The sequence below is a fragment of the Aotus nancymaae genome, unplaced genomic scaffold (assembly GCF_030222135.1).
Source record: "Aotus nancymaae isolate 86718 unplaced genomic scaffold, 86718_ANA_hifiasm-v0.15.2.pri h1tg000006l, whole genome shotgun sequence".
NCBI classification, from domain to species: domain Eukaryota; kingdom Metazoa; phylum Chordata; class Mammalia; order Primates; family Aotidae; genus Aotus; species Aotus nancymaae.
In genome coordinates this window covers 98173974-98197249 of record NW_026988417.1, presented here as the reverse complement: position 1 = coordinate 98197249, position 23276 = coordinate 98173974, and the positions used below count along the sequence as shown (strand labels likewise).

General features: G+C 40.0%; 1 protein-coding gene across 1 annotated transcript in view; it reads left to right on the top strand.

The window, feature by feature from the left end:
* The window catches only part of WWC2 (WW and C2 domain containing 2), a 210430-nt gene that overhangs the window by 143360 nt on the left and 43794 nt on the right, over positions 1 to 23276 (top strand). Inside the window, exons 9-16 of the mRNA XM_012472558.3 lie at positions 3451 to 3693; positions 9288 to 9377; positions 10590 to 11209; positions 14655 to 14781; positions 15364 to 15444; positions 15541 to 15627; positions 18851 to 19043; positions 20949 to 21110. Coding sequence (XP_012327981.1) covers positions 3451 to 3693; positions 9288 to 9377; positions 10590 to 11209; positions 14655 to 14781; positions 15364 to 15444; positions 15541 to 15627; positions 18851 to 19043; positions 20949 to 21110 — 1603 coding nt within the window. The remainder of the gene's footprint in view (positions 1 to 3450; positions 3694 to 9287; positions 9378 to 10589; positions 11210 to 14654; positions 14782 to 15363; positions 15445 to 15540; positions 15628 to 18850; positions 19044 to 20948; positions 21111 to 23276) is intronic.

Sequence of the window (23276 nt, the reverse complement as noted above, 5' to 3'; positions counted from 1 at the left end):
TTCTGAGAAAAAAGAACTTTGAGTTGGTACAATACTTAATTCCCAGTTAAAAGTGAGAAAATTGGTTGCTTTGATGGAAGTATGATACAGTGGTTCAGATATAGGACTAAATAGCTATTGAAGAGTTCTAAAGCAAATAAGCATGTTTCTTTGATTTGAAGGGAAGTCTTACTGCTAAAGTCTTTGAAGGTGCTGAGGTGTCAGTTCCAGTCGACTTACTTTAGGGAAAAGGAAGAGAGATTCTTAGTTCTCTCTTTTACCTCATAAACTCTTCTTAACCCCTGTGCTGTCTTTTTCTTTCTTTGTGATTCTGCTGGAGTGAGACATAAGAGACTTTACCATCTTTATCAGGTTGATAGACTCAAATATTTTTCATAATATAGAACTCCTTATTATGAGGGAAAGGATTATACTGATACATTTGATTTCATTTTTTTCCTCACAAGAGCTTTAAAATGCTATTGGATTATTATTTAGGATATTGGGAAAAACTGCATTATCCTGCAGGAAACAGGAATTTATCATGTTTCTCCCCATGAGTGTGAAAAGCTTAGCTAAGAACCAGATATTGAAGTATATTCCTTATTATTGGTGATGATGATAATTTAAAAGCAATTGACTATAGTCCTTAGAGGTTATCTGGCTTTAACAAAGCAAAATAAAGACAATATTCACCTCTATGTAACCTGTGTTCTTAATATTACTTGATTCCTCACTTCCTGAAAGAAAACTAAGCTTCATTCCATAAATTATTAACCATGTGAGCTTGAACAAGTCACTTAGTCAATCTGGACAGCAAATTACTCAGCTAATTTTAATGCCTTTAAATTTTCTCTGGCAGATTTTAAATTTCTTCAGGGTAGGAAAAAAATTGTAGGCTTTATTGTCTCCTTCTCAATGCCCAGATTCGTGCCTTCCCTTCAATGAGTATTGAGGATCAACTTCTGGTTTTGTGGCTTGGTGATGTGCCAGCTTTTGGTAGATACTGCATGCAGTCCCCTTGTTGTGTGTCCACCTGGGCTGTGCTGTGGAAAAATCCATGATTTAGGTCTGCTTTTCTCAAAGAGAATGGCCGTTACTCAGAAGCAGTCTTGGAGAACTGGGCCCTATGCCCCTGCATTCTTTTGGGTTTGACTCTGCTTCCCATGGATCAACTTCAGCTTTTACCCTCCTTTGACTTCTAAGTTAATTTTATCTGGAACTCACATGGCATTTCTTTTCCTAAGTGCTTCTAGAAGTCTTCTTCATGTTCTGCTCCCCAAATTTGGCACACCCCTTCTAAAATAAAATTTAAGACCTGCCTAATGTCTGATCACACAAATAATAAACAGGCACCTCTTTTTCCCGTATTGTGTTGTTGCTCCTGGTTGAGTTGGTTAATTCGGTCACATCAGAACTTCAGACACTGGTTCTTTCCCACTGTTTGCATTGCCATGCCATTTGGGGTTTTGTTTTAAAGTTACTAGTGATGTCGATGAGAAGGTCAATCTCAAGGGCTTACACATATGTTGAAAATGTTCCTTCCTCCTTGATTGTGAATAAGTAAGGAGGCAGGTTGTGTTTCTATTAATTCTGTTTTCTCATCCAGCCCTTGTTTTATGTGCTTAATGAAGCTAATAATATGCTTATTTAGCATTTTGATGATTAATTTTCTAGTACGTTGAGACAGTTGTTTATGGTTTGTGGCTAAAGCTGAAGAATAGCTGATGTTACATCTATCATAAGCGCAGACGGTGGTAGAAAATCAGAAGTACACTGCATACGCAGAGCCAGTCTAAGATGGCAGTTTTAGTTTTAATTAGAACAAGAACCTTACGGCACAAAGGTATGGATCTGATTCCATCTTTCCTCTTGATTATGTTTTTCGTTCACCTTTTCTCTTCCCTTCTACAATTTCTCCCATGAAAATGGGGAAAAAATATTTCTTTTCTGTTCTTCATATTCTGGTGTGTGCTGTAACAATATCCAGAGTAATCATCCAACATTTTTCTGTAGGAACATAGATTCCTTGTGCAGACATCAGTTGAGTTCATAGTTGGCTGAGATCTTGTCCTTATGGTCGAAAGAACCATGTGCCGTTTACCGTGTCAGCAGCCCTGATTGTCTTCACAGTGTCACGTAGCAAGTTATTTGACTCAGGTGGTTAGGACATTCGTACTGAGACAGGAGTAATGTAACTCTACCATGTGTTATGAAGCTCTAGACGAAAGAGAAATCTGGGGTCAGGCAAAATTATGGAACTAGTGAGGTTTGCCTTTGGTGCATTTTCCTCCTCCTTCTCCTGTCCCTGTTCCCATCACTTCAGCACCTGTTGTCACTCCAGTGGTGTCACACCAGCTGCCTAGTGAAGTTCCACTGTGTGCTGCCTGCAAAATAGCTGTGTACAGAGGAACCACAGGGCTAGCACAATAATCTGTAAAGTGTCAGTGCAATGAGTGTTCAGTAAATGGCTTGTATACCAGTCAGGGCACTGATGGGGAGGAGACTCACATGCAGCTTAAGGAGAATATGAATGGGAGAAGGCCAAGCCCTGCCCCTTCTCCATGGCGATGGCAGAGCCTTGATGGATCAACCCCTGACTCTCTCCCAGGGTCTTGTTTTGTCACCCAGGCAGGAGTGCAGTGGCACAGTTATGGCTCACTACAGTCTCAAACTCCTGGGCTCAAGTGATCTCACTTTAACCTCCCAAGGAACTGGGACCACAGGCACTCACATCACTACATCTGGCTAATTTTTTAAAATTTAAGAAATATTTTTGGTAGAGACAGGGTATCATTATATTCTCCTGGCTGGTCTCAAACTCCTGGTCTCACACGATCCTCTTGCTTGTCCTCCCAAAGTGTTGAATTACAGACATGAGCCACGGCACCTGGCCCAACCGCTCTCATACCGGTTGGTCACACCACTGCTCTCTTTGCTGCCCTCTTCTTCCCTGACTTACTCATACCATAGTCTCTGGCCAGCCTGCTCTCAGATTCCTATTTCACTAGCAGACAGCATGTAAACACAGAGGAATAAAATTTACAGTAATGGCATCTCAGACATTATTGACCTCAGTTTTTTTAAAGGGAACCACCTAAGCATCTTTTCTGTCACCTGCACAGGCAGTCACATGTCAGGGCTGGTCTCTTGTGGCCCCCAGAGCACTCAGCTTTTGAAGCGTCTGTGTACTTGGCCTTGACGCTTTTGTCACATAGCCAGGTGTGCTCAATCACATGTTAAACATGGGAAAAGATGTGGGTGACAGGGGAGGGCGGGGTCAGGCCCAGAGACTGGCGTGCGAGGCTGCTGCTCCCACTATGGCCTCTCACCAGTACACCACACCCCTTTCTGGTAAGGTCAAGTTAGGAAAATCTGGACAGCATGTCAACCCCAAATTTGGCCTAGGCTGTGTTTACCTTTCTTGGGAGTTTTAAGTATGTGCATACCTCTTTTATCTCTTTTTTTTAGTATGGCCAACTTAAAAATTGAACTGTCAAAATTGGACAGTGAGGCCTGGCCCGGGGCACTGGATATTGAGAAGGAGAAACTGATGCTGATTAATGAAAAAGAAGAACTTTTGAAAGAGCTTCAGTTCGTCACCCCACAGAAACGTACCCAAGATGAATTGGAACGCCTAGAAGCCAAGAGGCAGCGGCTGGAGGAAGAGTTGCTGTTGGTGAGGGGAGCACCAAGCAGAGCTCTGGCTGAGAGGTTTGTTTTCCTTCTGGAAATAGCGCAGCTTAACTCTTGTGGGGCTGTCTTAACCGGATACTATTTTCCCTGGGTTTGGAAATCTCAGTTGCATCTGTTCTTAGTGGACTGAGAAACAGCACAAATGGACTTTGTGTAGAGCAGTCAAGTCCTAATGCCCCGCAGGATGAGTTCTGTGTTTGTTAGGAATGTGCAAATGCCTGTGACAGATGTTGAATAACTAAGGAATGCTGACATAAAACCAGGCATGTACATCATTGATGAAGTCTGATAGCAATAGCTGTAAACTATTGCACTCTGATAAGAAAGATTATCTACAGTTACAGCAATGAAGCTTCCTGTCCTGGGTTTTATTACTCACAAGAATGCAAAAGCTTATTGCTGTTCATTTCACAAGGAAAAGACAGCTTGCTACCTGTGACATCCTAACAGGTCACAACATATTCACTTGCATTTTGTTTGTCAGTTGCAGCCCTCCTGTGAAACAGGTGAAACTGTAAGGAAAATACTCTAGGCAATCTTCCTATCTTTCTGTGGGAAGGTGTGAGTTGATTATTTCATCTAAAAAATCCAGTTCTGTAAACAGATGAGCTGGAATGTGAAGTGAGGGGACCTCTGTATGTCAGTCTGACATGAACACATCTGCATAGGAGCCCGTGTCCAGGCCTTGATGGCAGAAAGGGTTGGATGCCTGTTTCATGACAGACCATAGAGCCCTTGAGAACCACTGCATATACATCCTTTAGGCCAGCCAGTAAAGAGCAGTGCCTGTTTCAGAGTGATGGGAAAGATTCACACTGATATAATTTCAAGTGACCTGGAAGTAAGTTTAAAACACCCAGCCTTAATCCAGTTGCTTAAAAAAAAAATTCTTGGCTTCTTGCCTTCTAATTCCTTGTCCTCAATAAATGTTTAAGGTTGCGTGTCTACATAATGTTAAAACATTTGAAAAGTAGGGGGAGAGAGAGAGGAAAAAGTCTCTGACATTCCCAGTTAGGTGTTAGGATGGGGACTCACTCACCCTGAGGTTAACCATTTTAGGAGAGTTGACGTCTGTGGGTTAAAATGTTGATCAAGGTAACATGCAGCCTCAGTGTCATAGCTGTAGGGAGCATGAAAATGTATCAAAAGGAAAAGCCTCTGTGAACTATATTCTTCCACCCTCTTAATAATACTCATCTTTGCCCCCATTCCCCCTTCTTTTCTTCCCCTCTTCTTCTGACTTTTCTGTCTAATTGTATTGACCAAAGGGTCAGCCTAAGGAAGTGTTAGGCTAAGGAAGGGTCAGCCTAAGGCTGGCAAAGTAAGGCCCCATCTGACAAAGACCAAAAGGAGCAAAAAGAATAAGAAGGCAGGGCAGAATTCTTTTGTTTTGTTGTTGTTTTGTTTTCTGAATTACCCTGATATGTCTACATTTGTGTACCTAAAGTTTCTAGGATAAACATTTAATAGTCATCAGTAGCTATGATGAAATGGGTAGCTTTTATGTGGCCCATGGATAAAGCACCAATGATGTTTTGTACTACTATTTAGAACTTAATAAAATTTTGTATAATTATATATGTCTAATGTGCCATGTCCATCTCAGCTGTTCTACTTTGTAGTAGGTGACTCTAGGAAGGACCTATAAACAGATTTGTTCTGGCAGAGAAAGAAAATATGTTTGTTTGTTTTAATCAGCTTTTATTGGGGTGATGCTTGCCTTTTTTATTAGGAGTAGAGCTTCCAAAAAATGACTAATGATGTAACATTAAAAATAACAGTTTGTTCCTAAGTACCTAAACTTTGACTTTTTCCTAAGTACCTAAACTTTATACTTTTGTTTGCACACATATAGTAACTTAAAATTCCAGCAGAAATAGTATGCTTCTTTCTTTCCTACTTTCTTTTATTTAACGAAAAGCCAAAGAGACGGTAGACTTGAACTCATTAGGAAGAAGAGGTATAAGATATTTTTATAAAAATCATGTATTTACTGAGATCCAGCCACTGGGTTTGTGTCATATGGGGAGTAAGTGGTATGGATACCTCCTTGGCCCTGTCTCCTACGATTGGATGTTAGCAGGAAGGGAAACAGATGTATTTTATATATGTAGTGTGTTGACTTTCTGAATTACTTGGAAGAGCCAGGTCGTTTAGTATTCCAAATAAGTGGATACTAGTTTCCTTATCAGTGTCAATGGCCAAAGGCAAATCCTCATACTTACATTGACATCAGAGGTTGAAGGACTCAGACATTCTCGCTTGATCAACTTAAAGTTTTCTAACTCCTATCCTGGGATGCTCAGGGTGACTCAGTATTTCACATGTCCAGGAGAGCAGAACCTACTGCTGTTGGGAACACTGAATCCTTTCTTTCCCAAGTAGATACAACCTCGTCTGGCCTTGGGTTTTACTCTTGCCGTTCATGGTTTTGCTTTCTATTCCCCCTGCTCTGGCATTTTTTCTTATGCTTCTCCCTACCGTGTCTTCCTACTTTGTGTGTGGGTTTTTGCTCTGCTCATCACTGCTGTTGCACTGACGCTGGGACTTAAGAGGGAAGAGAATGCCCTTGTCAGCAGTGTCTCACCAGGGTCAAAGCAGGATTGGGTGGAGCAAATAGGACTCCCTGTGTGAAAGTCAGTTTCATCATAGAACAGATTGTGTGCCACCAACCCCAAATCCTTCCCTTTCTTCTTGGTACCTACATGACTGTCAAAGCTGCCTGCTGCATTCCTCAATGTTTTCCTGTTTTCCACTTAAGTTTGGCGTTCCCCATTATTTCAGGGGTGACCTCTGGCAAGATTCTGAGCCATTACTGAATGTTGGTCTCTGAAAGAGCTAGATGCACATGAACTTTCAGCCTCTGAGTGTGATCCTCCAGCCCCCGAGCTCTGTTCCTGCCCCCACAGGCTGCAGCGTCGCCCACTGGGCCTGAAGGCAGCGACTGTGCTCACCACCTGGTGGTGGGAAAGAGGTGCTCATGGTGAAGGATCGCCAGGCCAAAAGAGAAATTGCTCGCAAATGAAAAAAGCCTTGCAGGAGAGGTGTTTCTGTGCATCTTTTGTATTCTTTCCATGCAGTTATTGAAATTTCTTAAACTGTGCTTTTCTATAGCTGGTAAGATCTTAATATTGCTCCTTGTTTTTTCACAGAATTTGGGGTTTATGTTGTAATTGCTAAGACATCTTAATTATTTCTTAATTATTTGAATGTTTTTGCCACTGCTTCTGAAAATTTTTTTAAAGGAAGTAGGTGAGGGTATGAGTGTCATTTAGTTTTGAGTGGAAAAAAGACTTTCTGCTTCTATAGATGACATGAAATTTTCCCTAGGTGCAGAGTTCTGAGTTCAGGAGAAACCAGGCTGTGCTTGTCTCCTGCAGGGCACTGAGGGCAGAGGCAGGCAGGTGTGAAGCCCCACACTTCACAAAGAGCAGCTTGAAAGGAGATGTGGAGCAGCTGGGCCCAGGGGAGGACTCTTTTAAGGGCCAAGTAAAGGAAACCCTTTCTCACCCAGCAGACCAAAAGGCAGGAGCTGGAGAAGAACTCAAGAGAGATAGGTGTGCACCCTTTTGAGAGGTCTGATATCTGCAATATCTTATAACCCCTGGTTACAGGGAAGTTGGGGAGGGTGTTTCACATGAAATACATCTGGATTCTGAGGAGGACTTCGGGCTGTCACTAGGAGATGCTTTGGTGATCACATCAGAGACCAACTGCGGCCCACTGGGAGGGTGTCTGTCGGTCTCCCCAGTGCCTCCCTCATGCTTCTCCTGGGGAAGGTTTCTTCTCAACACCAGCAAGAACGGAGGTTGGCGAGGTCACCCTGTGCTGCAGGGAGAAAGGGCTGATGTCTGCCTTCTGGGACTGTAGGAGCTAACTGGGAAATGGGAACAGGAACACAAAGACCGGCATCTGTAGTTCAAAGCAGACATTAAAGGGCTGGAAGAGCAGCTGTCTAGCGTCTCCTGGAGAAAGCTGAGGACGCCCCTAGTGACAGGGAAGGAGCAGCACTGAAAGTTTTAGTGTGGCTCAGGGTCATATTCTGACGTCATCTTGGTGCATCCTGAAAGCACTAGAGAAAGTCTTCATTTTAATAAAAGTAATACTGAGTTTTAAAACTTCCAAAGTGTTTCTCTGGTTTCAGAAGACATGGATTTTAGTAGAATTGAGGGCTTTCTTTAGACCTTTGTGCGCCTTTTAATTCAGTCTACTTCATACTACTTTTTTCCTTGTTGAGTTTTTGTTTATATTTGAAAGATTTTAAAAATGCTTCTTTTAAAAATGCACCTTTGAAAGCCATGAATTAAGAATTTATCACGCTTTTGAAGTATTAAAGAAGATGGTAGGAATTACTTTTTTTAGTTTAACATATAATGGAATAGTGTTGCTGACACATCAAAGGGATGGATACCTATAAATAAAATATGGGCATGTCTTCTTACTGCCGAAAACATATATAACATTTCAAGAGATTGGTAATTAAGGAAATGTTATTTTTCTCTAAAGAAAAGTGGCCAATTTTTATATCACCACTTTGCAGGGCACGCTGAGTCTTAGAACAAGTCAGATTTTTCTTTTCTGTCGAGCACTTTCCCATACATTATGCCATTGATCCCTTTAACAGCCTTATCAGGGAAACACAGGGGAATTATAGTCACCATTTTACAGTTGAGAAAGGTAAGACCCTTGAGTCAGTGACTTACCCAAGGATATGCAGCTAGTAAGCTGCAAATCAAGACTGAAAACCAGGTGCCCTTTTTCTGAATTCCATTCTGCTGCTCACTACTCTGAACTAGTTTATTTCAGTGATGTCTAAAGACCTTCATATGACATAGACTGTACTTGCACAGACTCTTAGTTGCGTAAACCCCTAGGTACTTAGTATATTTTAAAATGACTTACTATTCAAGTATACAGTTCTATAATGCTATACTCTAATTAAAAAAAAAAAACTTTTGCAGTTGAACATGGATGAAATTTTATGATAATCCAATGCAGATGATGAGATGTGCTATAGCTTGGAAGGAAAATCACATTTAGGTCATCTTCTTCCTTGAACGGCTAAGCCCAAATTAGCCCACAGTGGTAATGTAGACTAAATTGTTTCTTAATTGCTGAAATTCTTATTAAATTAGGGTTGGAAATGTTATCGCTAAATATTATTTTGGAACAAGCTTTACTAAATTCGGTATTTAGGATGACCTTTACCATTGCTGTGAAATGTTTTAGGAAAGGATTCCCAAGTCACAGATCTGTGTCAGGATTCTTAGTCTTTGTTTAGTTTTTTGTTTTCATGGTTGTTTTACTCCTCACTCTTCTTCCCAACTCAAAGGACCATATTATTTACCCATTTAAAAAGATTCTAGACTACCAGCAATTTTAAATTCTCGGTAACATTGATGATTTGGCATAACGTTCCCCATCCTTTAGCCTGGCTGCATGCAGCTCTGCCTTCAATACGTCTTGCTGGGTGTCCTGTTTTCTGTCTGTGGAGTCCATTCAGATTTCCCCCTTGTGATCTGTAATGTTTGTACAATAAAAGTCTCTCTTTTTAGTTTTCATATTTTGTTATATTCATTTGAAAATGAATTAATTTCTTTTTTTCTTCCTAGATTGAGATTGGAAGAGAGAAGAAAAGAGCTGCTACAGAAACTTGAAGAAACTACTAAATTAGCTACTTATTTGCATTCACAACTTAAAAGGTGAGCTTATCAGATATTTGGGGGGAAAACTTTTCTCTGAATATATTCAGGCATATTCATGTTCATCTTTGATTACTCTTCACTTTATTTCCAACTACTTAAAAGTAAATAAAATCATTATACTAGTACAGTTAATATTTGAGTGATCAAATGTAAAGTCACATTTTCTTTCACATGAATCCAGTGTCATTTTTGGAGTACATTTGAAATATGTTGTAGGAAGAAGTTATGTTTTAGCTGTCAAAACATGCTCAGGAAAATAACACATTTTCACTATTGCTCCGTTTTTTATAAAGAGAAAGTGGAGGAGTTTTGCCTTAAAATAGCAGTAGATTTCCTTACATTGATTAGAAAAATATCCACTCCTTACATTGACACACACACAGGAAAGGTGAATGAACCCAAGGGTCTTTTGTATAACCTCTTTCTTTTTATAAGCTTGCCTTCTTTTCTCTAAAAATAAAAAGCTTTTTTTTTTTTTTAAATAAAAAAGCTACATTAAAACCTTTGCCCTGTTTCTTTTTTTTTTCCCTTTCAATATTTTTTTTAATTGCAAAGTGGCTTCTAGATGTCTGTGCAAATAAACTTATCAACAGGTATTTGATTCTTTTTCTTTTTTTTTATTTTTGCAACAGGAGGATAATGTTTAATAAGAATAGATTTGCTACTTAAGGAGTATTTGGAGAGCAAGGCTGAAAATGTTAGTGAATAAGCATAGACATGGTATACAATTATGTACTGCATAATTACTTTTTGGTCAAGGATGGACTGCATATATGATGGTGGTCCCATAAGATTATAATACTGTATTTTTACTGTACTTTTTCTAGTTTAGCTACATTTAGATACACAAATGCTACCATTGTGTTATCATTGCCTACAGTATTCAGTACAGCAACTGCTGTGCAGGTTTGTAGCCTGGGAGCAATAGGCTATACCATATAGGGTAGATGTGCAGTAGGCTGTACCATCTAGGTTTGTATAAGGACACTCTTTTGCACATTAATGAAATCACCTAACCATGCATTTCTCAGAATGCGACCCGGTCATTAACTGGCACACGGCCGTGATAGGGAGTTCCTCTGGCCCTGGGCATTGATTCTGCTCTTTAGCAGGTTTCTTCCCTCTGCAGATCTATAGGAGCCAGTAGGGATTGTGATTAGGTTTTCCATTTTGCAACAGATTTTATGATGTGTGCTTTTCATCTTTCAGCCTCTCCGCCAGCACCCTGTCCATGTCATCTGGGAGCAGCCTGGGTTCCCTGGCATCAAGTCGGGGCTCTCTGAACACCTCCAGCAGAGGGTCACTCAACTCCCTCAGTTCCACTGAGCTTTATTACAGCAGTCCAAGTGATCAGATAGATGTGGATTATCAGTATAAACTGGACTTCCTTCTGCAAGAGAAAAGTGGTTACATTCCTTCTGGACCCATCACCACCATCCATGAAAATGAGGTGGTCAAGTCCCCCAGCCAGCCTGGCCAGAGTGGACTCTGTGGGGTGGCAGCTGCAGCAACAGGCCACACTCCTCCACTGGCTGAGGCCCCCAAGTCTGTGACCTCCCTGTCCTCGAGGTCCTCCCTTTCCTCCTTATCTCCTCCGGGCTCTCCCTTGGTTTTGGAAGGCACTTTTCCCATGTCTTCTCATGATGCCTCTCTCCATCAGTACACTGCTGACTTTGAAGACTGTGAATTGAGTAGCCATTTTGCAGATCTCAGTCTCGTCGAAAATCAGATCTTGCTGGATTCTGATTCAGGAGGAGCCTCCCAGTGTCTTTCAGAGGATAAAGACCTTAATGACTGTGCTAGGGAGCCATTATATGAAGGAACTGCAGGTAAATGCAGACCTTTGCTTTCATCCCTTTTGGTGAGTTTAAGGAGAATGATTGGAGGGTTATTTTTCCATATAAACAAAGGGTGTGATTCCTCTTCTCTTTCTTTTGAGTAATCGTTTTGGCTTCATTTAAAGAGTTTTTATTTATATACCTAGATATTTTTCATTATCAAATAAAAATCACCCTCCCTATTTAATAGACTTAATCATTTAGTACCTGTTCAGTTGTCCCGGGACACTCTGTGTGTGGCGGCTGACTGGGAACGTACTTTGTGAACACATTTCATATTTCCAAATAGATTCTGGTTCTAAAATAGCAAGGCAAAGAAGAGGGTTTTCTTTTAAAAGTTGGCCTAAAACAGATGAAAACCAAGGCAATTAACATACTAGCTGATTAGTACCAAGGTTCAGTGTTTAGATTGTTCAGGGAGTTCTATATAAATACAGTTTTTGTTTCAAGCCAGACTCTCCTTTTCTGCAGAAAGTTAATTGCAACAGCAGGTTAGTGTATGATATTGTCCTGCCACCTTCTGGCCAGGTTAACAGTTGCAGCCCTGGGAAGAGACGAGATTGGCGTTCTTAGGCCTGTATTTGTATTCAGACAGAAACAGGAAGAAATCATTTTTGTTTGTTTGTTTGTTTTCCTTTGCAAAGCAAGAACTTTGAGTATGTTAGATAGAACTGTAAAGAGCTCAGGATGGTACTTTTGTTGGCAGATGAGCACTGTTGTGGTCTGAGGAGGATGATCTGTTCTAGAGCTAGCTTGAGACAAAATGTGAAATAAAAGCTCCGGTGATGGTCTACAGGAGTCCTGTTCATAGGCACATGTTTTACTGACCACACAAAGGGGGCAGGGCTCTTTAGAAGTGCTCTCTTGCTGGAAACATTTTTATTTGTATGTATGGTCCTAAGATTTCTAAGTAATTGATTGGCCGATTCAGATGTTTAAAGACATTGACAAATCCAGCTTGTTTCTGTGGTTGCAAATACTGAAGACTGAAGTGCTGTGCCCTGCCACTGGCCTGGGCAGAGGGAGGGCCCATGAGACATTTGTGTGGTGTGTGCGCCCCTCCTGGGGAGATGTCAAAACTACAAGTAATGGGTTTTGGAAATAACCACAAAGAATTAAATAACCAGGGGAATGGTGTATACATAATGGCCCCAACAAAACAGAAAGCCGCGTGAGGCCTTACCACTGCTTCTGGGAAGGAGTGCGGGGGTGTGTGTGTGTGTGTGTGTGTGTGTGTGAGAGAGAGAGAGAGAGAGAGAGAGAGAGAGAAAGAGATCAGGGGTACATACCACTCCTGGAACCAGCCAAGCCTCCACTCACATTTTAGTCACCACCATGTTCGGGTAAACACGCTACCCAGTTGCTCAGGCTTATGGTTCCTTATCTGCAAAATGGGGTTGCTACAGTAATCCTTGTGTCAGGCTGAGGGATTAATGTGGTGATACATGTGATGCACCTAACAGTATCTGGCACTCAGCACATAGTTCATGTAATTATGAGTACTCTGTGACAGTGATGATGATAAGTAATACCAGCTGGCTAAATACAGTTCTTACCATGAACCATGGAAAGCTATGAGAAGAAAGAGTAGAAAATGGAATGTTCTGTGTGCCAGCGTTCCTTCCTGTGCTTTGAACTTAACATTTCTTGACCTTTCAAGCTAGTTTTGCTCTTTCTGTATTTGTAGTGGTATCTAGTGACCACTTCTAATGTTCAGTCAATTTGGAGGGGCAGTAAGTGAGCCTGGATGCTGGAGAAGCGGGGAGAGTGATCAGAGAAAAAATGGTTTAAGGTCTGTCACCCACCCAGTAATCCTGAGGCCTGAGAGTCCTGTCCTGCAAGTATCTCTGGTTGGCCCACGCCTTGCTCCTGACACTTGGGTCTTGCTGTGTCTGAAAAGTTCGTGGCTGGAAACAGGTATCTCTGAAGCTTTTGTGAGACCATTTTAAACTTTTTAAAATGCGTGTATTAGAAAACTGCTGTTAAAATGTTACCGTAAGAGAAAACTGTATCCAGGAGCTTTGATTGCAGATAATATTCAGTAGCATGTCTGAAAACAACTGAAAGCATATATTTAACTACAAAGACTAATTCTCAAAAGTTAGTTGGGCATGGTGGTGCACACCTGTGGTCCCAGGAGGCTGAGGCTGGAGGATGTCAAGGCTGCGGTAAGCTGAGGTTGCACCACTGCACTCCAGCCTAAGCGACAGGAGTGAGACCCCGTCTCAAAAAAAAGAAAGATAAATTCTCTTCAGGTCAACAACACTTTTCAGGGGACATCCGCCCTGCATGTGGGGACGGGTAGCTCCCTATCAGGGACGTTTGTCATATTCCTCAGTGCTCTAGAGGCTTAGGCAGGTAAAGTCAAGTTCCTTTTATGTAAACTTTGCTTTCCAGTGTCAATCCCTGCTGGATGACAGCAACCCTGTTGGAATAACTACGAAGGCCTTCCACATTCAGTCTCTGTCATTGTCAAAGTCAATTTCAGGCTGCTGTGGTTATTCCTGGGGGTAATCAATAAATCATGTCATCACCTTCACCCCTCATAAAGGGGGGTGGTCGAAGAGAAGACACTTTATCATCAAGGAAAAAGCATTCCCACTGCCAGAAATAAAAGGGAAAATGCAGCAATCAATCCTGTAATCTGAAGCCTTAAAACTTAAACCTCTTAACAAGATGTCAAGTCACGACTCAGAAGGGGGCCAAAATGCATACCAATACAGATCCCTGTGCTCACTCTCACTCACTGGAGGATGAAAGAGCACCACAGGTTTGCAGCTCATTATGCTACAGAGCACAGCCTTAAATGAATGCTCCTTGCTCACTACAGGATGCTGGTGTATGAATATGAGTTAGAGATAAAAGTTAAGTGGTCATTGGTGCTAAAGATTCAGTAGCACAAGAAGTTTTTTAATGGTATTAGCTGGTGTGGAGTTCCTGTAAGTCAAAGACATTTTTTCTTAATTTCTGTTATAATAGTGGCGCAGGAGATATAGAATGTGGTGTGTGGAAAGAAGGGGAGAGCTAAAGAGGTGGGAACTTGTCCACTGAGTAGCTAGAAGCTCTCTGTGATAGAAATGTCACTTGAGGGAGATAGATCATTTCCTATTCCTGAATATATGAAAACTGCAGTGAATGGTTGAAAGAAAGAGACTAAGGACCAATGAGAATTTGTGTAATTCATCCCTTCCCTTAAAGCATTTCAGGGCAAAGAAAAACCATATTCTCTTCCAAATAATGACTGAAATAACTGGTGTCCCAGGAATCTTAAAAGTCATAGTGCCTTGAAACTGTTTACATCTGTTGATTTGAATATTAACATCCTTGAGTCCCAGAAGGAAATCTTATTTTGGATTGCTCATGACCAAACTGTGTATGTATTTAGTACTTAATTTTTCCGAATAAGACGTTCTGATGAGTGCTCTCCCCTTCATAGATGTGGAAAAATCATCACCAAAAAGAGTGATCCATCTGCTTGGGGAGAAAACCACTTGTGTGTCGGCTGCTGTATCTGATGAGTCTGTGGCTGGAGACAGTGGGGTCTATGAAGCTTTCATGAAACAGTAAGGATTCAGCAGGGGTGCTTATTAGCTATAGCCATCTCCTTAGCCGTGGATGTGGGTTACATGCTGTAAATATCCTGCTACTGTTAGTCCACTCTTTGGCGTAGTAAGGACTTTAGCCATTAAAGAAGTAGTGTGCCTGAAAATTTAAGTATGTCAAAAATGACTTACCAGCCATGGGAATGATAAACAGATCGGTGTACCCAGAGGCAACTGACCCTCTTTAAAATACAAAAACCTTTGTTTTAGTGGAAATATTGGAAAAATTCACCAGACCCTGTTTGGTACATGAAGCTTCTCATGTGTATTTCTGAAAGCCTGGAATGTCTCTAGGGTGTGTTATATTTCTAGTAATAAGGAAAGCAGTAATCAGAAAGGCTTTGCCCGAAAGCCCAGAGGCAGACTCTTCTTGAAAAGAGAAAGCCTCTAAAACAGTGAGCTTTCACTGGCATCAGTTCCACTGGGCTGGCCTAGGAGTGCTGTTAATTCGGGTTTTCATTCAGAATCACTAAGTGGCAAACTGTAACCATAACAATCGATAACCCCATTAATTAACTGTTCATCTACTCCCTGTCCATGTAGACCTAGTGAAATTGAAGATGTCACATACAGTGAAGAGGACGTTGCCATTGTAGAAACTGCCCAGGTTCAGATAGGACTCAGGTAAGGAACGTGCATGGGAAAGGAGCAGTTCTGACGTTTGTGCAGGGCGAGTGGCCTGTGGTGATTTCTGACTTCATTTAGCCTCTCTTTTGACAGATACAATGCAAAAGGTTCAAGTTTCATGGTGATTATAGCACAACTCCGAAACCTTCATGCCTTCTTGATACCTCATACTTCAAAAGTGTAAGTAAAATCAGTGAAGATCAAATTGAGGAACTTAAAATTTTCCATGTAAGAGAATTTTACACTGTAATCATATAGTTCATCAAAGTGAGGATGTGGAAAAGACATAGCAGGGCTGAGCACGTCTAATAAATGGTAGATACCGATGAAAAGGAAAATGTGAGGAAGGCATACTGGGTTTTCATTCTTACTCAGCTGATTCTTTTTAAGGATAGAAGCTAAGAATTTTAATCTCTTTTTTGTAACCAGAAATACTGTATTATGCTGTGTTGGAATTTGATTGAAATATGAGTAAAATTTTGTTATTGTGTAATTGTTACTACTGTTGTTTAAGGAATTTTCTGATCTTTTACATTAAAATGTAGTGATTAAATTTCATTTATCAGTACAACATTGCCAGTCAAACATTTTATCATGCTACATGTAAGAGCATGTTTTTATCATCAAGCATTTACTTCCTTGCGACCAGTGAGCTCTTAAAGTTATTTCACTTTATCAAACCAAGAATACCAACAAAGTGATGACATAATGCTACATAGTCCACTGCTTAGAGACTGTTAATTTCCTGATAGATAAGCCTAAAGATCTTATGACAAATAAGTCTAGAAGTCTTAGACACCACCAATCACATTTTCTGACATCAGAGCTTCAGTGACTCTGAAGGGCTTATGGCTAGAAGGTACCGAGAAGAATCCAGATTTACACTTAGCACCTCTGACATAGAATCCAGAATATACATGTCTACTCTGCATTGAAACTTCTGTAAGAGGTGGATCTTAATAGTATTTTGAATATGCAGTGTAAAGGTTTGGAAATTTAAAAAGAGCTGTTGAGGGGTGATCCCCAAGACTCCATACCCAGCCAGGTGAATGGTTTTTTTTTAATGATAGAGTATATTCCTTAGTGATAGGACTTATAATAGAATAAATTTAAGAGTTCTGGATGTTTTTCTGACAGACTTGTAAGTTCACATCCTAACATTCCAATAATTGTCAGAAGAAACTGGGTCTAAGGGAAAAAGAACTAGATAGAAATTATGTAATCGACAATAGAGATAATGGATTTCTTTTTTTTTTAAAGATGGAGTCTCACCGTGTTGCCCAGGCTGGTCTTTAACTCCCTGGGCTCTCCCACCTCAGCCTCCCAAAGTGCTGGGATTACAGGCGTAAGCCACCAAGCCCAGTCGAGATAGTAGATTTTAATGTGTTGACAAGCATCAAAGCTGGAGGTAGGATAGGATTCCAGGAGGAGGGTGAGCTTAGAGAACTTCCTGAATCAAGGCATAGGCTGTCCACATCATTAGTGAGACCAGTGAGGAGAGCAGGCGTAACATGGAAGTGCCTAAATCAACACAGAGAGCCTGCTTCCCAGGCCTGAGATGAAAACCACTGCCAGTGGTGTCCAGGAAGACTGGCTTGATATAATCTGTGACTTCTCCCTACTGATAAATAAGCTGTGATGTTGGAGCATGCCATTGGTGGCCTTTTAATAAAGCAGATCACGGAGAAGACAAATCTACCAGAGACTGAAACAATGAACAGTGAGAACTAATGCACACTACAGAACACCCTAAGAACACACACTTTCTTTAAACTCACTGTAAGGGTACACCTACAATATGCTCTACTTCAACTAAACCAGTGATGGCCATTCTTACTTACCTCTTAGGATGCCACAAAGTCCCTTCTGGAGGCATGGTGATACCAGTGTGGTGTAGGACCAATGAAATACTCAGCCCAACCAAGGAGTAGACGTTGCTCTTCTGCTCCCCAGCTGGTGTGCAGGCGCCTGTAGTTGGTGTGAACCTTCCTGACATATATAGCAATCTTTCCTTAAACCCATATAGAAAAGCCTTGGCCTAAATAATGACACTGCTAAATATGACAGTTACTATGAAATATTCTTAAAATTGTTTTTTTCCCAACTTCAAAAGTTATTTTTTGATTATTCATTGTGACAAGCAGAGTTTATGCTTTGTCTGGTTGACAACAGCCACAGTATTTTTGTGAGTGGCTCATGGCTTGCTGGACTCCAGTTTGAAGGGATGCATCCCACATACACACCCACCCCTACAACAGAATGAGAGGGAACTGCCTTCTTTCCCTTGTGTACTTGGCTTTTAACTGTGTAAAATATGAAGACTGGAGAAACACAAGATCCCTTCCCTCCATGGCCACCCTACTATACTTCTCCTTTATTACTTTTGCATGAAAGTGGAGAAAGATTTTCTTCTGCTGAATCTTTGGCCTCCCAGGGACAGTGAGCTGTGTCTTAGTAAGGCTCTTAAATTAACAGCAGTGACCTGAGGCCCACTAGATTTCCAGTGCTGAATCTCCATAATTAATATTGATATGAAATACAAAATAATATGACATTCCTCAGTTCTGCATTTGAATTAGAGTTTTTCTAACTGGAGAAAGGCATGTTTTAGAATACAGATTAGATAAACCTGGAAATGAGGGTGGAGGGGATAGAGTTAGCAGTATTCTCTTTCTGGGATTTAAAGAAATTACCTTGTGCTGTTTCTAAGAATTGTGGGTCCTCATATAATGTGTGCTCAGAAAAGTCACTTTAAAGTAGTATTAGAAGTTAATGTTTTTCTATAACTCTGAATTTTACAAAGCACAAGACTCTTTTAAAACAATTTGTCATATCAGACTTTGGAGATGCTAGACAGTGATATTTTTGAACTGTTATTTCATCTGTTTTAAATTTTCTTAACAATATGCTACTTAGCCTTTCTTTTTCTCTAGTAGGATAATGTATTCCATTCCTGGGAAGTGATCATCAGCATCTCTTGTTTAATACTCAGGATGAGGATTCTTTGGGATAAAGTCACCAGTATCTACTTAGTGTGTTCCTACCTTCCCAGGCTCAGAAATAACTTGTTTTGGAATTGGCTGTACATGGGGCAGGTGGGACGTTAAATTCGTCTGCCCCACGGACTTTCTTCCTCTTCACTTTCCTATCATGTGCCTTTGCTGCAGTCTCGTGGTGAGTGGAGGCTGGGCCGTTGCATGCTCAGGGGCGTAGTCAGCTTGGGTGGGTAAGAACAGAGCATCTCTGCAGCTGAGCACGGACCCATGATGGCAGCAACACTGTAGATTGATAATGAACTCCATGATCTCTCATTTTCTCTCTTTGCAGATAATTTCAAATGATAGCTGTGAATCTGATATAATTAAAGTACCTATGAAATCCATTTTATTCTTCTTCTTTGCAGATATTTTAGGGTTGCTGTTCTTCCCTCCTCAACTGATGTCAGCTGTCTGTTTCGCACAAAAGTTCATCCGCCCACAGAATCCATTTTGTTCAATGATGTGTTCAGAGTCACCATTTCCCAAACAGCCTTACAACAGAAGACACTGAGAGTAGACCTTTGCTCTGTCAGTAAACACCGAAGGGAAGAGTGCCTGGTAAGATTCTTCATAATTCCCACTATCAGATAACACTTATGATAGGATGGACTGAGAAGATATTTTGTAGTTGCTATTTTGCCAGCCCTAGAAACCCCTACAGACCTGCCCAGCATCTTGGGACACATTGAATGTTTGTTCATTTTTTTCTGTAGTGGTTTCTGTTCATTCTATTAATCCAGACCTTTAAAATCTGCTTATAGATTGTGATTTTCTATAAAAGCTGCTTGCTATTTCTGCCTTTTAACCACAGAAGAACTTTACCTCTGTGATAACTATCATTCATGGAGTGTGCTTATCACTCCCAGTGCCAATGTCAAGCCTTGTGTGAGTGCTGTGTGTGTATTATCTCATTTAATCCTCATGACAACCTGATGGAAGGTTGGTTATGAAATGGATGATTATCCACTATTTTCAGATAAGGAGCTGCTTAGAGAGGTAATTTATACTACAGTCAGACAACTAGTAAACGATGAAGCCAGGTATCAAAAAGACATCCCCACATAATTCACTGTTACAAATTAAAATTAAGCAAGACCACTGAGTACTATATAGTACCCATATTCAGCTCATTCTCTCCCACCACAGTATTGGAGTTTTGGGAAGACATGGTGTTACTGTTTAGAGTAATATGAAATTTAAATGCTACAGCAGAAGAGTTCCCACTAATTGTGAGTTTTACACACTGTTATGCATAGTAACCAAAAAACCACCAGGTCCCAGTAAAGCTACATAGGTATTCAAATGCAGGCATCTAGAGATGTGCACATGTGTTCAAAATACAATGTGAGTCTCCAATTGAGCTTTTCTCTGCAGTCCAGTGGGAAGCACAGAAACACACGTTTCATGATGAACAAAGTTTAAGAGTGGTAGGTTTCTTCTTAATTTTATTTCTTGTTTTCTTTACTTGAAAAAAATGTCTGATGATATTATCTGACAATAAAGTTAGAAAGAAGCAAAGATCATAGACTTGTTAGGCTATCAGAAAGGGTTTACTATAATAGATGTCATATTTACTATAATAGATGTCAGAGGCTCCAATAAAGTTCATAAATATGTTAATTGATAGCCTTAAAGAAGAGTATAACTTAATTTAGATTTTTGCTATGTGTGATTTGGTAGAATATGAAAGCCTTTATCCTTTACTTTTTTTTTGCCATTTTACTAACTTATGAATCCAAAGAAAACTATTGCTATCTGATGTCTTATTCAAGAACCAAAGGGAGTTTTTATTTGTTTTTCAGTGGATAATGGGTTGTTTGTGAGTAATAATCAAGTCATCTTTACAGCATATTATAAGAAGTACTATGAGGCCAGGCGTGGTGGCTCATGCCTGTAATCCCAGCACTTTGGGAGGCCAAGGCAGGTGGATCACCTGAGGTCAGGAGTTTGAGACCAGCCTGGCCAACATGGTGAAACCCGTCTCTACTAAAAATACAAAAATTAGCTAGGTGTTGTCATGTGTGGCTGTAATCCCAGCTACTCAGGAGGTTGAGGTAGGAGAATCACTTGAACCCAGGAGGTGGAAGTTGCAGTGAGCTGAGATTATGCCACTGCACTCTAGTCTGGGAGAGAGAGCAAGTCTCCATCTCAATAATAACAATAATAATAATAGTAATTTTACATTTACAAAAAAGGCATGCTTAGTCATTAGGTCTTCGTAAAATAGTATCTCACAAACGAATCCCAGGATTAGCTTTTAGATTGGGGGTTATTTCTTATTTAGTCACAGCTGAAAATATAACATATCTCCATGTTTTAAAAAATCCAGCAATGCTTTATGTCATGAGAATTGTATTTTTTTTTACCCTAAAACAGGCTCATTCAATAATCTTCTTTATATCAGAGCAAATACTAATTTAAACGTTTTATTTTCTCTCTTCTTGTTTTCTTTCACTTACGTAGGCTGGAACTCAGATCAGCCTGGCAGATTTACCATTTTCCAATGAGGTTTTCACTCTATGGTATAACTTGCTTCCTTCCAAGCAAATGCCTTGCAAAGAGAATGAAGAAAATGAGGACTCTATATTTCAACCAAACCAACCATTAGTAGATTCCATAGACTTGGTGAGTCAAAATTAAAGAATAATATGAAAGTAATATGAAATGTGGAATGCCACAAGACCAACGTGTTTTTATCACTTTTACTATCCTTCCTTTTCTCTTTCACAACTTTGTTTGTCCCAGTTTCCCAAGAAAAAAGAAAGTTAATTTCCAGCTTTGTTTCAAATATGGTTTAGAAAAAGACCATCCTTTTCTGCTCACACCTCCTTATTAAAATAAACTGACGTAAAGGCTTCATTATTTTTAGGTGATCATGGAAAAAAACCTTTTAATTTAAATATGTACTTTTAATGGATTATGTTTACATTGTTTGATTCCACTGTCAGGTTATACATTTGGCACTTTTATATTTTGCAAATTTGAAATTATTAAGTCTAAACAGTATAATTAGCTTTTCATTTGCAACATCAATAGTCATAAACATTTTCTATTAAATTGTTTTTTGAAGACTGGGCGAGGTGGCTCAGGCCTGTAATTCCTTGCTTTTGCTCAGGAGTTCGAGACCAACCTGGGCAACATGGCAAGACCCCGTCTCTACAAAAAAACAAAAAAGTTAGCTGAGTGCAGTGATGCACACCTGCAGTCGTAGCTCCTGGGGAGGCTGAGATGGGTGGATTGATTGAGCCTGGGAAGTTGAAGCTGTAGTGAGCCATGATCATGTCACTGCACTCCAGCAGTGGGGTGGATTGTAGCCAGCAGTCAAACTTCAATACAGTACTTCAAAAAATTTACAAAGGGGCGTTTTGTGAGGCCATTCATCATGGATTTGGCATTTGTGGATATTGTTACTGAGTTCAAGTTTACTTTAGATTTTGAGGAAAGCATTTCCTAAGCAAAGGTCAGATAATTAAACAACAGTGTTTTATTGGTCATCTGCTGTGTGTGAGAAACTATTGTAGACACTGTGTAGTGGGTGGTGAAAGGGAAACAAACATGACGATACAGTTTAGATTACATGCCCAGGCTTGTGGTAGACACTAAACAATGCATACAAGATGGCAAAATATGATTTTTCAGTCCTTAAGAATGCTTTTATAATGGTCACACTTTATGTAAGTTCTTAAAAATATATTTATTACAAATAATTCGTACATCATACATTTCACCCATTTAAAGTGTGACAGTTTATCCATTTGAAGCACCCAACTCAATGGTTTTTAGGATATTCACAGAGTTGTGTGTGCAACCAACAGTACAGTCTAATATTAGAATATTGTCATCATCCCCAAAGAAGCCCCGTACATGAGCAGAGACTCCCAGTTCTCCCTAACCTCTTTCCCCCAAGGCAACCACTAATCTCTACTACAAGGCAAACACTAATCTCTGTCTCTCTAAATTTGCTTCTTCTGGACGTTTCATGTAAGTGGAATAATATAATATTTGTTCTTTTGTGTCATCTCTTTCACTTAACATATTTTCAAGGTACCTCCATGGTGTTGCAGTATTAGTATTTTATTCCTTTTCATTCACACATGATATTCTATGTGGATGTACCACATTTTATCTGTTCATCAGCTGATGGGCATTTGGGTTGTTTCCACTTTTGGGCTATTATGAAAAATGCAGCTAAGAACATTTGTATATAAGTGTTTTTGTGTACATGTTTTTATTTCTCCTGAGTATATACCTATGAGTAGAATTGTTGGATTGTATCATAACTCTGTATTTAATATTTTGAGAAACAGCTAAACTGCTTGCCTAGGTGTTTGCACCATTTTGCATTCCCATCAGCGTGTATGAGGGTTCCATTTTCTCCCTTGCCATGTGTTACCTGTCTTTCTGATTCTTGCCATTCTGGTGAGTGTGAAGTGGTATTTCACTGTGGCTTTGATTGACATTTCCCTAATGACTAATGATGGTGAGCATCATAGGTTTATTGGCCATTAGTATATCATTTTTTTTTTTTTTGAGAAATGTCTTTACAGATTCTTTTTCTATTTTAAAAAGATGTTTCTTTTTATTTTTGAGTTATAAGAGTTCCTTACCTACTCTTGATATAAACCCTTTATCAGATAAATTATCCACAGATATTTTCTCTGATTCTGTGGGTTGACTTCTCACTTTCTTGATGGTTTTATTTACAGCACAAAAGTTTTTAATTTTCATAAGTCCAATGTATCCATTTTTTAAAAATCCTGTGCTGTTGGTATCATAGTTAAGACTGCTTTG